This window comes from Leptopilina heterotoma, unplaced genomic scaffold, assembly GCF_015476425.1.
Source record: "Leptopilina heterotoma isolate Lh14 unplaced genomic scaffold, ASM1547642v1 Lhet_21, whole genome shotgun sequence".
Classification (NCBI taxonomy): domain Eukaryota; kingdom Metazoa; phylum Arthropoda; class Insecta; order Hymenoptera; family Figitidae; genus Leptopilina; species Leptopilina heterotoma.
In genome coordinates, this window is record NW_025110925.1 from 933063 (window position 1) to 946910 (window position 13848).

General features: G+C 28.8%; 1 protein-coding gene across 1 annotated transcript; it reads right to left on the bottom strand.

The window, feature by feature from the left end:
* Nucleotides 1-522: 522 nt before the first annotated feature.
* On the bottom strand, nt 523-9789 carry LOC122501414. The gene is made up of 2 exons (XM_043610852.1): nt 9635-9789; nt 523-3119 (listed from the first exon to the last, which is right to left on the bottom strand). Exon 2 carries the CDS (start codon nt 3058-3060, stop codon nt 1609-1611), a length of 1452 nt encoding a protein of 483 aa, XP_043466787.1. The 5' UTR covers nt 3061-3119; nt 9635-9789; the 3' UTR covers nt 523-1608.
* Nucleotides 9790-13848: the final 4059 nt, after the last annotated feature.

A 13848-nucleotide genomic window follows, 5' to 3' on the forward strand; every position in this document is an offset into this window, starting at 1 on the left:
TTTTTGAAAATTTTGACCCCCCCTCCTCCTCCCCCAAAAAACGTTACGTAATATATGGACGATCTCTAAGAAAAATCTCAAATTTATTGTTGCATAATTATATTTGAAAGAGTTATAAACTATCTTGAAAAGTCTGACTGTTACGTAAAAATGGATATCATTTTTCAATTTAGATTACCAGACTTATATGTATACTGTATACCGAAAAATAAGTACAATGCAAATAAAACGAAAACATTCGTTTCATTATTTTTTAGATAGACTTCCATAAACAATAAACACAAAATTAAATAATGAACAAATTTTTTATTTTATAATGAAACAACACATTCAACTCGGAACAAAAATAAATTTATTTTGTTATACATATGTATACATTTGAGGAGTCGGGAAGAAGAACTCGCCGAGCGCTCCAACGCATGCGTTAATATCAGCCGGGTAGCAGTGACAGGCCCAGAGGCACTCACTGCTCCCCGACTGATATTAGAGAATACGTTCCCGCGCTCGGCGAGTTCTTCTTCCCGGCTCCTCATTTATATAATTATTATTAACACTGAACTAATAATTACACTTAATGCTTAAGGGGAGAGTCTAGTCAAACCGAGAGTTTTTTCCTATGGTATTATATATTTTTAATAACTAATTTTTTTTTTACATAAAAGGGAACATATTGAGAAGAAAATTAAAAAAATTAATATAAATTATAGTATTTATATAGTAGTTACAAGCCTGGGGGTTGTTAAAATCGGCGAGATCTCTGGAATTCATAAAAATCGTCTAATATAAAAATTCTTGGGCATTACCCAAGAATTTTTGGTTATATAAAATATGATCGTAACAATTATATTTAAAGTTCGAATTTGTTAAATCAATTACAGGAGAATATTCTCCACATATTTAGGAATATTTTTAAGCAAATAAAAAAAAAGTTTTTTATCCTTTTCACCAGACTCATCCCTTAAAGTTTTCACTAGAGTAAAAGGTACAGTAGTCGGCCACCTTTAAATTTTGAATAACTATAAAAACATATGAGATAGTAATAATTTTTTTTTTACTGAAAATTTATAGCATCACATTGTTAACAAGCCTATATGCATTTGCAACCGAAATATTTTTAAAGGTTTTCGGGCCAGTGGTAACTACTGTACATTTTACCTCTATATATATATATATCAAATTTTTCTAAAATTAATTAAAGAACACAAAATGAAATGAATAATTTTTTCTTTTTAAATAAAACAAAAACATTTTATATCTTAACACTACAATATAAGCACACAGGCATTTTCTTTGAAAATTTGCCTGAAAATTCAACTAACTTCTCAATTTTTATCTATACATTTCAAAATATAATAAAATATTGAAAAAATTAATTAAAAGTTATATTATAGAAGCTAATAAAGTTATTTGCTTTTTGTGTTTGCATATTTTCAAGCTATCTATTATGTAATAGGTATGTTAGCATTTGTAAAATTAACAAATATATAACATTCACCAAAAAGTTTCTTAATATTACGTAAGTTTCTAAAGTGGACTCTAAGTAGAATTTGTAGGATCTAGAAGAATTCGTATAAAACTTACTATGCTTTATTAGATCTTAAACCAAATTTAAATTTCGGCTTGGGTTGTCAAACCGTCTTCAGTTACCTCCATCGAATTTATTTGATACGTTGTCGAGTTATCGAGTGTTGAATCCGTTGCGTTTTCATTACTTTTTGTCTCATTGATATCCACGACAGAAGATATTTTGATCAAAGCTATTTCAACATAGGAGATCGTTGAGCTTAAGTTTAAAATGAATTCCAATATGATATAATCAACATATCTCTTTAATGAATTACTTATAATTATATGTAATACGCTTTCAACAGATTTTATTAGTTTAAGATTTATCATCACTTTCTCCTTATCAAATGATGACAAATTTTTAGAATATATCGAGAAAATCGTTTCTATAGTTTCGTTTAAACTAGACCCTTTATACAATAAGGTGGAAAGTTTTTGCTTTATTTCAATTAATTTAAATTTGGTGTTGTTTAATTCAATTTTATCGCTCTTATTCTGCAAAAATTTTATCTTCTCTGTTTCATTAAATAATGCTTCTTTCAGAACGTCTACTAACATTGGAATCATTTCCTCCAACTCTTTTATCTCTTTTGCTTGTAACAGTCGTAACATAGAAGAAGCTGAAATACTAGGATGTATATCCTGCAGAAGATTACTTTGTATGCGTTCAGAGTTTTTAAGAACTGAAATAATATCAGCATCGATATCAGCAGTAACGTTAGTTATAAATGATATTCCTTTGAAGAGGGCAAACCTATCGGTATTATTTAATAGAAACATTGCAAAGTTTTTTGAATCCTCGGACAATTCGAAGTCAGGGTTAAGTAAAAAGTGTGTTTCTAAATGATACTTTATATAGTTTTTATTAATTAATACACCATTGACAGTTCCAGGTACTTTTGTGAAAATTACTGATGTACTTTTAAAACTGTCTTTAAACTGATCTCCAAAAAGAATTTCAATTCTTTCTAAAAGTGATAAAAATTGTTCTGGATTATCTTGTACAATGTCCTTAATGTCATCAACTAAGATTATTTTTAAAGATTTAACACTTTTCACCAATCGATATATTAAAAAAGAATGAATGACATCTTGTATTGTTCCTCTATTTTCGCCAAATCCAGGAACATCCCAGAGAGTCAAATTGGGGAATATTTTCGAAGTCCATCCTTTGGGGATTATTGTTGTTGATAATGATCCTTCACTGATCTCTGGTCCTGTGGATTCATTCCCTGCCTTTCTTGTTATTTTTAATCCAACTCTCGAACTTCTTTTAACTTCCAATTTATTGCCCATTAAGTAATTAATTAGGGTACTTCTTCCAGATTTTGTGTTGCCGAAGAAAATTGCCGAATCTTCATTCATAGATTGGTTCTCCATATATTTTTCTGCTTCGTGAAGAGAAGAATATAATTTCATTAAACTCAACTTATCATTTATATTGTCACTATTGACCAGTAAATTTAGTAGGCAGATTATTGCAAGTCTAATCATGATTGATCAGCTATTATCTTTTTTTAAAGAAAGATTTTTACTGTTGTTGGAAATTATTACTGAAAAAAATTAATTATTTAAACTTAGAGAAAACTTTTTAATTTTGTTTAAGCTATCATATAACAAGTTAATCACTGTTAATTTTAAATTACTGGATTTTTTTATTTAATAATTTAAAGGGGCTAAATTTAATAAATTTTTTAATGCAGTTTTATAATCTTTTAAATTTAAATTTTGATGAATATTTCTTAATTTTTCAATCAAGAGGATAAAACTGGGGTACAAAATTGTTTTGAATTGCTTAAAATAATTTTCAAAAAGTTCTAATTTTTTTTTGTGTTTTGAAATAAACTTCCAGTTATATTAAATTAAAATTTGGTCCTCCTTCACATTCTGAAATATACTTCAGCCCACTTTCATTCTCGTGATTGCAAACTTAATTTAAAAATAATGATATCATTTTAAGGCACTGATTTTTAAAATTGATATCGTCGTTAATGACGAGCAAAATCAGGAAATTGTCCTACAAGCCTCAAGCTATATTGGTGATGATCAAAACCCCCAAGCTTTAGTTACTTTTGATGTTACCCATTCAAAGAGGTAAATTAGAAGTCAACTCAATGTTAAATATTAAGAATCAATAATGTTTATAACGTCCACCGATTTTTTTCTTTCTTGTCTTAAAATTATCTTATGACTCTACTAAAACGATACACAGAAAAAAATGCGAATGGTAAAAACAACCACATTTGTGTAGTTAGAAAAAAAGTAGTTAAAACTACCATATTCAGCAGCATTTTAACTACACCTCCTCAGTTAGTGGAACCAAAATGAAGTAGTTGGTTTTATGTAGTTAAAATAACTACTTTACGTAGTTGAAATAACTAACAGATGCTTGTAAATGGCTCAACTATAGTGTAGTAGTAAAAACTATTGTTAAAAATAGTTAATTTTACTATTGTGGTAGCAAAAATAACTATTTTGTATTGGTTGCAAACAAAATGAGACTTACTGTTTTTATATAGTAAATACAACCTCTGAAAGTTGTTACTTTTATGATTTATGTAGTTAAACCAACTATTTCTTACTAGTTGCAGAGAAAGAAAGAAATTTACTGTTTTCATATAGTAAAATCAATTGTTGAAAATAGTTATTTTTACTATTTATGCAGTTGAAAAGATCATTTTTTTTCTACAGAGAAAAAACGTGAGTGGTAAAAGCATCCACATATGTGCAGTTAAAAAAATATAGTTAAAACTACCATATTCAGCAGCATTTTAACTAAACTTCCATAGTTAGTGGAACTAAAATTGAATAGTAGGTTTTATGTAGTTAAAATTACTACTACACGTTATGATTGTGAATAACTCAACAATAGTGCAGTAGTAAAAATATCCATTTCTTGCTATTTGCAAAATAAATTAAAATTTACTGTTCCAAAGAGTAAAAACAACCGCTGGAATTTGTTATTTTTGTGTTTAATGTAGTTAAAAGAACCAATTCTTACTAGCTTTTAATAATTTATCTCTATGGTGGTAAGAAACATTTATTTTTATAACTACAAAAGTCATAAAAGTAACAATTTTTATGTTATTTTTACTATATGAAAATAGTAAGTTTAATTTTTTTATAACTAGTAAAAAGTGGATAATTTTACTACAGAAATTCTGAAAATAACTATTTTCAACAGTACTTTTAACTACTGCTCTATCGTTGAGTCATTTAAAATCATATGCTGGCTACATTTCAACTAAGTCCTTGAGCTTAAAAAATTAGTTACTGCAACTAAACGGAGTAGTTATTATGACTGAATCTAAGAAGAATGTCCTCAAGTACAATGCCAGTCATCGTAGCGTGCGAGCGTGGTTACACGGAGAGAAAAATCAAGCGTTTGTAGTAAGACATGGTCAATACTTAAAAAGCACGGCGCTGTTTATACTCGATTTGTAGAAATCTATGCTAAAAGAGTATAGGTCTCTACTAAAAGAGTATAGGTCCCTACTCTTTTAGCATAGATTTCTACAAATCGAGTATAAACAGCGCCGTGCTTTTTAAGTATAGACCATGTCTTACTACAAACGCTTGATTTTTCTCTCCGTGTAGGTGGTTAGGTTATCGGTTTGCGAATGTTAGGGTCGTGCGTTCAATCCCCGGCGTTTGGGGATTTTTCTCTGTTAGGTGTATAAGAATTTAATATATAAATTATATATGTGACGCTCCACGAGAAAAGGGACCTTATGACAAGAGTAAATAAGGTCCCTTTTCTCGTGGAGCGTCACATATGAACAAAAATAGGTAAGAGAAAATATAAAAAAATGGACCTCAATAATAATAAAAAACAAATAAATAATTTCATTTTACTACTTTAAATAGTTAATTTAACTATTTTTTACAGTTGTTACAACTACAATTTGTTACGGGCGCCTATAGGAACTATGAAAATTTAGTTACTACAACTAAATGAAGCAGTTAGTATGACTAACAACAAATAGTTAAGATAACTGTTTTAGTAGTTAAATTTGCTGTAAAAATGGTATTTATTACTACATTTTACAGTTAGACTAACTATTCTGTCTTTACTAAATAATGTTACGGGCGCCTATAGGAACTACAGGAAATAGTAAAAAAGTAGTCAAATTTACCATATTTTTTTTGTGTGTACCAGAAAAAAATTGGGACAAGAAGTTTTGGGTTGAACTTAGTGCCTATAGATTTAATTTTTATGTGGGATTAAAAGTTTATGACCTAAAAATTTTTTAATTTAAATGAAAATTTAAAATAACAAAATTTAGAATCTGTAATGTTTCATGATTACAAATACATATTATGTAAAATTTATTGTAGAATAATTTTTGTTGAAAAAGTTATAAACTATCTTGAAAAGCGTGACTGTTACGTAAAAATGGATATCATTTTTGAAGTTAGATTACCAAACTTATATTGAATACGTGATAAGAACTAAAATGTATTGAGTTTAGGAAAAATAAGTATAATGTTGAAATAAATATAAAATATTATTTTAAAAAATTTTAAACACGTAATAGTTGTCCTTGAATTTTGTGAAGGTTGATCATAAATCAGGGAAAAAAGGTCGGCGGTCCTCAAAAAAAACCTGACTACTTTTGATGCTTTTCTGACAATACCAGACTTACAGTGACGTTATTCTAAGACTGCAATCGTAACAAAGCGGCCTAAAAACCGCTGCCAAGTTGTAGATTTTTATAATTTTGGTGTTCATTTCATGAACACTTTGCTTACCCATAGAAATAATAATAATTGAAATAAAAGAATTACTTTTTATAAAAAGGTTAAAAATCATTAAATCTTGGTTCAAAAAATGTGTTTTTCTATTTTCTATAAGATGGTTTTAATAGTTTAATAATTACCCACCCACAAGTCAATAACCAAAAATGTTGAAAACATGATATTTTCCACAATTTTTGATTTTTCAAATACCAATAATTTGATAATTTCTGACCGAATCAGGTTCAAAAGTAGGTCAATCGAAGCGATTTTTAATTCTCTACAAGGGGACGCATGATTATTCCCCAAATGTCATTTTTCCGAAATGTCATTTTACCGAACTGCACTTTTGCGAATAGTCATTTTTGCGAAAAGCCAATTTTGCGAATTACCGATTTTCCGAAAAGACATTATTGCGAATAGTAATTTTTGCGAAAAGTCATTTTTACGAATTTTCATTTTTGCGAATTGTCATTTTTGCGAATCGACGCATTTTTACGAATCGCCATTTTTACGAATTGTCACTTTTGCGAATCGACATTTTTACGAAATGTCATTTTTGCAAATAGCCATTTTTGCGAAAAATAATTTTTACGAATTGTCGTTTTTGCGAATTGTCATTTTTGAGAAATGTCATTTATGCGAATTGTCACTTTTGCGAATCGCCATTTTTATGAATTGTCACTTTTCCGAAAAGTCATTTTTGCGAATTGTCATTTTTGCGAAAAATACAATAGTGAATCTATATATACCTACAAGTTTATACTATTGTATTTTTCGCAAAAATGACTTTTCGGAAAAGTGACAATTCATAAAAATGGCGATTCGCAAAAGTGACAATTCGCAAAAATGGCTTTTCGCAAAAATGACTATTCGCAAAAGTGCAGTTCGGTTAAATGACCTTTCGGAAAAATGACATTTGGGGAATAATCATGCGTCCCCTCTACAAGTGCCTACTTGTACATAAAGTACTAAAATATTAGGTATAATGAAAAAAAGTTTATAAATATGTCAAAAAATCACACTCGAAAATTTTACTAATACAATCCTTCCTCTATGAGGAAGCAATTATATATTTCTTTTCTGGTATAAGCCTAAGTATAAATAGTAGTTTCCAGCCAGCACAGCACCGAAAATTTCCTGAAATTTTAAATTAACTTAACTGCAACTTAATTGCAACTAAAGATTCCGAAGTTTGCAGTCAAGTTAATTTCAACCTTTTGAAAAATTTTGATGCTGCGTGGGAAGGTCCACCAGGAGAAGACCATGAATCCGCCATTTTGATTTCTTAAAATCTGACCTCAGGGTGGAGTCCCATGGCAGCGTATTGCGTTGCGTTTTGTAACTATACTCTGTCCAACGAGAGAATACCCTCGGTCGCGCAGTTTTTTTTGCTTTTGGGGCGTTGAAAAAATTGAAAATGGCATCTCACTATTTTTTTTCGCTAGAAAATAGCCAATGACAATCTTCTCAATCTCAGACTTTCCCGTTCGAACTCGGGCCCACACGACCCAAAGGGTAATTTATGACCTTCATACCTGAATGGGACTTTCAAATGGTAATGATTTTATATAAAGTACAAAATTTATCAATTTTGATCTTACAAAATTTTCAATGTTATTTTTAAAATCCTCATTTTTTTCTGATTCCAACAGTATGTTGTTTGTCTCTGATATTTTAAAATTAAATTAATTGATTTTACTGATTTATTTTATTTTAACAAAATTATTAATGTAGGTTACATTATTTTTTTTTTACTAAAAATTAGTTATTTTTTTACTGAAAATCAGTTATTTTTAATTGATTCAGAAGCAAAAAGTCAGTCACTGATTGTCAGTTAAAACCACGATTTTTAACTGATTCAAATTAAGAGAGACTACTTTCAAGGTTAACATGTAATGGAAGGCGGAAATTTGCAAAAAACTGATTTAGGTACTTTATTACCCCAAAATGAAGGATTTAAGGAAAAAATTGCGATCCTGAGATAAAATGTCAAAAAATGCTAACTTTACTTTAAAAAGAAGTGCATGACTTTACTTTCATTTATATCAAAATAATTACATATCATTAAAATCGTGAGAATTTGCAGATTCCGAATATATTATTCAAAACAAAATATCTATAATATTAACAAATTTCTAATTTTTTATTACACTGTAACGTGCTGTTTATTAGAACCTCCATAAACTTAGACCTGTGAACGCTCGACCTGAAAGGGGACCGAAGGAGACAATTTAAACCATATGTTCTAGCCAAAGTTTTTTTTCAAAAAAGGCGGCCCTATTTTGAAAGCCACGCCAACTCTATCACTTTTATGATATCTGCGCGAAATTGACGAAAACTCGTCATTTTACGAGGGTATTCTCTCGTTGGACAGAGTATAGGCAATGACAATGAGTGTGAGAGAGATGGATATATATGTTTGCTATATTTGCACTCATAACCTAGTTACAAAACGCAACGTAAAACGCTGCCATGGGACTACACCCTCAGATTTGTAATCAGCGACCCCATAAACCCCTAGATATCAAGTTTCATAAAAATAAAACAATTTTTTAAAAATTCGTCCGCCATGTTGGATCCACCATTTTTAATTTTTTTAATCTGACCTCAGATTCGTAATCAGCTACCCTAAAAACCACTATATACAAAGTTGAAGAAAAATCCAACAGTGTGAAAAATTTGTGCATTTGGAAACGACATTATGGGGTGAAATGGACAACGGATTCAATTTCAGCGACCTTAAAAACGTATAGTGCACATAGTGTGATCTCTAGGCCATAAAAAATTTTTTTTGTGTGGCTGTGTTATTTTTGGGCTCTTCAAAAACACCCAACCCATTTATTGGGCACCAGCCTTTGGTCACGAAAACTACCCTTTCCATTTGTACCGAAAATTGAAAATTCTTAAAATTAAATATTTTTCTTTTATTTTAAGGCAATTTCAATCTTTAGGCTCTTCAAAAACACCCTACCCATTTATTAGGCTCCACCTTTTGGTAAAAAAAACTGCATTTTGGTACATTTGTACCAAAAATAGAATAAATTCTTAAAATTCTACATTATTCTTTTATTTTAAGCCTATAATTAGTTCTGGGCCTCACAACAAATATATGATGCTTTTTTCAATACAGTTAATAAATTTTTATAAATACTTTTGGGACCCAAATTTCTCTGAAAAGTAGAAGGGAACAGAATAATTATATGCCAAAAAAAATCGGAGTTATGAATGTTTTATCGCGTTTCTGGGACACATTTGTCCAAGTGTATTTCGAAGGGCTAGAAATGTAAAAAAAGATATATAATTATATTATAATGTAGGATAAACTTACCTTTGAATTCGGACTGGACAATTGTATAATTCAATATTTTTCTTCTGCTTACTATGATAATGACTGAACTATTTCTGTTTAAGTTGTGCTACAACTTTAATCTTTTGTCATATATATATTTCTTTCATTTCACTTATATATCGTGAAAAAACCGTTTTTCGTGAAAACGACTTACTAATAAAAGCAAAGTTTTCAATATTTAGAATGTAGCTATCACGTTTCAACATTATATAGATATATAACATAAAAAAATATATATTTCAAAATAAAATTTTTTGTGATTAAAGTTTGTTTAAGATGAAAGATGTAAATAATAATCTCAATTTTATTCTTAAACTTTTCACTTTCGTTAAATATAACTTATTATTACACTAATTCATTTCACTTACTAACGAGACAAGCCCTTTCGTACATAGTAATCTTAAATTCTAATAGTTACATTTCTCAAATAAGTATATGAAAATGTTACAAAAAAATAAAAAAGGATTATTTTAAATAAAAATGAAACTTTATTCCTGAAATTATGTTACATTGTTATATAAGAAAAAATGATTATTTCCTTGTGCATAAAAATCTCTTAATAAAATTTTGATAAACATAATGTGAAAATAATAATCATTGCGGTTTTGTTACATAATCAACTTAGGTTTACAAATGAAATTTAGATGAACTACATGTGAATGATCTATTGCATTAGCAATAAAATATCATAAGTAAGCCTTGAGTTGCTCTTTAACGTACAATAGTCAAAAATATTTTTTACTTATAGACTTTTTTTTGTTTACACGTGGTCGTTCAGAAAAGCAGCCCCTCTACTTTCCTCTGCTACTACACTGATTATGCACTTACAATTCGCATGCTTCGTTGAACACGGACATCAATGTTTAGTAATTAGTACATACCTGAATTTCAATGGATCCATCGATCAGAGATGGTTATCCTGTAAAATTTGTTTATTGCAGCTATGGTCCCTTTCACCGTGGAACGTCACTATTCTGCTACTTAAATTTAATCAATAAATTACATTTTAATAATTTATTTTTATATCATTATCTATTACTTAAATTTAATAAATTACATTTTAAGAATATTATTTTTATTTCGTTATCTATTACTTAAATTTAATAAATTAAATTTTAATAATTTATTTTTGTAACGTTATCTCGTATGTAAGAAAGTTCCTGGGAATTAGACCGAGAAGTTACCGGAAGTCCCTCGGGAATCTCCGAGGACTGAAAAAACTTTTTTTAGGATACGGAAAACTATATCACTATTTTGTCCATTAGAAACTATAAATCAAAAACCGCTGCCAAGTTGCTGTTATACATATTTTTGGTGCTCATTTCATGAACACTTTGCTACCTCATAAAGATAATAATAATAATAGAAATTATATGAATAACTTTTTATAAATATGGTAAAAGTGATTGAAATTTGGATAAATCAATGTATTTTTTAATACCCTACAAGATAGTTATAATATAGTTTAATAGTTAAAGAAAAGTTTTCAAACAAAAAAGTTGAGAAAATGTTATTTTCCTCAATTTTTGGTTTTTAATATACCAATAATTTCGAAATTTATGATCGAATTTGGTTCAAAAATAGGTCAATCGAAGCGTTTTTTAATGCTCCACAAGTTGGTAATGATATTTTCAAAGTTGCTTTTAGATTTTTCAACAAAAAAAATTCTACAAAATTATGGAAAAATATTTATAGGTGTCCTAACATTTTTGTAAAGTTACGGACAAAAAACGTTTTTTTGCAAAATTAAAAATAAAAAAAAATAGTTAAACTATATTAATCTATTCCAAAGTATCTCTCATTTTATGTCCGCACGTGAGACCTACAATTTAAACAAAATCCATCCCTAAAGCTCTTCATGATCTCGAGATATTTATGAAAATGTGATGTTTACACATAAGTATGTATATATGTACATACATCATACACTCTGGTGGTTTCTATGAAATAATGTCAAAGAAGGGAGAAGGTTCCCTATGCGAAATATCAAAGAAGCTCGGGAGTCATGATACGAAAACCAGATTAAGGATGAGGCAAACTCAATTAAAGGTCCTGATAAAGTTGAGTCCAAAATAGGAACCGTAAACTTTGGGTGCGCACCGACATACATAATATATATATAGCTAGTAAAGCTATAGCGATGTACATCGTTGTGCACCCTTTCTTATTCAGGAGTTAGCTTAAGAGAAAAGCCCATTTCTTAATGCAAGGACATTCCTGAAGATTAGAACGTTTTTGGTAAAAACGTCTAAAATTGTACCCAACTTGGCAACAATGTCGAAGGTATGATATCTTTAAATTCTGAGATATCGTCAAAAGTGACTTTAAAGTCGCGAATTGTGATTCAAAAGATAGGATCTCTTAAAGCAGAACAGAAGATTATAAAAACAAACAATAAACAAACAATATTTAGGCAAAATACCCATGTATTTTGGCTAAATATTTAAAGTAAGAAATTGTAAACTAGTTTTTTGAAAGAGTATTTAAAAACGAACAACAGGTATATTTGATAACATATGAGTAGTCTGTTATACCATAAAATGTGACCTTAAGTATAACGACATTCCCACGTGCATTACATGACAGATATCAGCACATACCTCTTTTTCATTTAAACTTTTTCTCAATTTATGTGCACTAATAAATTTGTTTAAAAATTCATTATATACTATGGAATACTAGGATTAAATTTTAAGTTTGCAAAATAATATTTGTATTAATTATTTTTACTTACACAAGATATAAGAATTCTTTCTTAATCCTAACCACGTTTTCTTCTGAATTTATGCTTTAAAAAAAATTTTCAAAAATGCAAAAAACAATTTAAGTACTTTACCCTACCTTAAGTATGTCTTATAGGTGTCTTTTGTGGGGTCTTTTATAGGAGAAAAATTTCGAAAATGGTGTTATACTTAAAAGAATATTAAACATTTTCTGAATAATTACAAAAATTATATAGGATATAATTAATTTTTGTTGACACAAAATTTATGTGCGTATTATTCTATTTTACGTTCATCGTAAAAACAAATTGTTTCTCGAAATAAATTATTAATTTTAATAAAGCAACATTACATTTTGCATAAATAAATAGTTCAGGTATATGCAAATAATGAGTTTCAACTATATAGTAACAAATATTAATAAAAGTATAAATTCATTTTTATCTCTCGAATATTTTTTTTATATTTTAACCACTTATCCAGCCTGCGAAAATTTATTTGATAATTTTATTAATAATTTTTTTTTTTTCTCACAAACTTTCTGCAATTGAAAACTGGCTAAATGATTCATCTTCTGATAACCGTTCCACATTTCAAATTCCGCATTCCGGATTCCACATTTGAAATTCTACATTCCGGATACCACATTCCAGATTCCGAATTCCACATTCCTGATTCAATATTCCACATTTAATTCTGAAATTCACATTTTATGTCCACATTCCGCATTTCGAAATCCATATTCCGGATTACTTGTTTCAAATTCCACATTTCTCATTTAAAATTTCACTTTACAGATTCCTCATTTCAAGTCCATAATTCGGATTCCACATTTCAAATTCACATTCAATCCGAAATTTAGAATGCGTGGAATCAAAAATAAGGAATATGCAAAAACTAGAAAGTGAAATTTGGAACGTGGAATAAAGAATTTGAAATGTGAAATTTAAAATGAGGAATCCGGAATGTGGAATATGAAAAGTGGAATTTGAAATAAGAAATCCGGAATGTCATTTTTACGAATTGTCATTTTTACGAATCGTTATTGTTCCGAAACGTCATTTTTTCGAATTGTCATTTTTACGAAATATCATTTTTGCGAATTGCCATTTTTACGAATTGTCACTTTTGCGAAAAGTCATTTTTGCGAATTGTCATTTATGCGAACTGACATTTTTTCGAATTGTCATTTTTACGAAATGTCATTTTTGTGAATCGACATTTTTACGAATTGTCACTTTTGCGAAAAGTCATTTTTGCGAAATATCATTTTTACGAATTGTCATTTATGCGAACCGTCATTTTTGCAAAAATTGCTATAGTAAATCTATATATATGCATATATACAAGTTTACTATTCAAGTTTACTGACAATTCGCAACAGTGACATTTCGTAAAAATGAAAATTCGAAAAAATGTCAGTTCGCATAAATGACAATTCGAAAAAATGACAATTCGTAAAAATGTCAA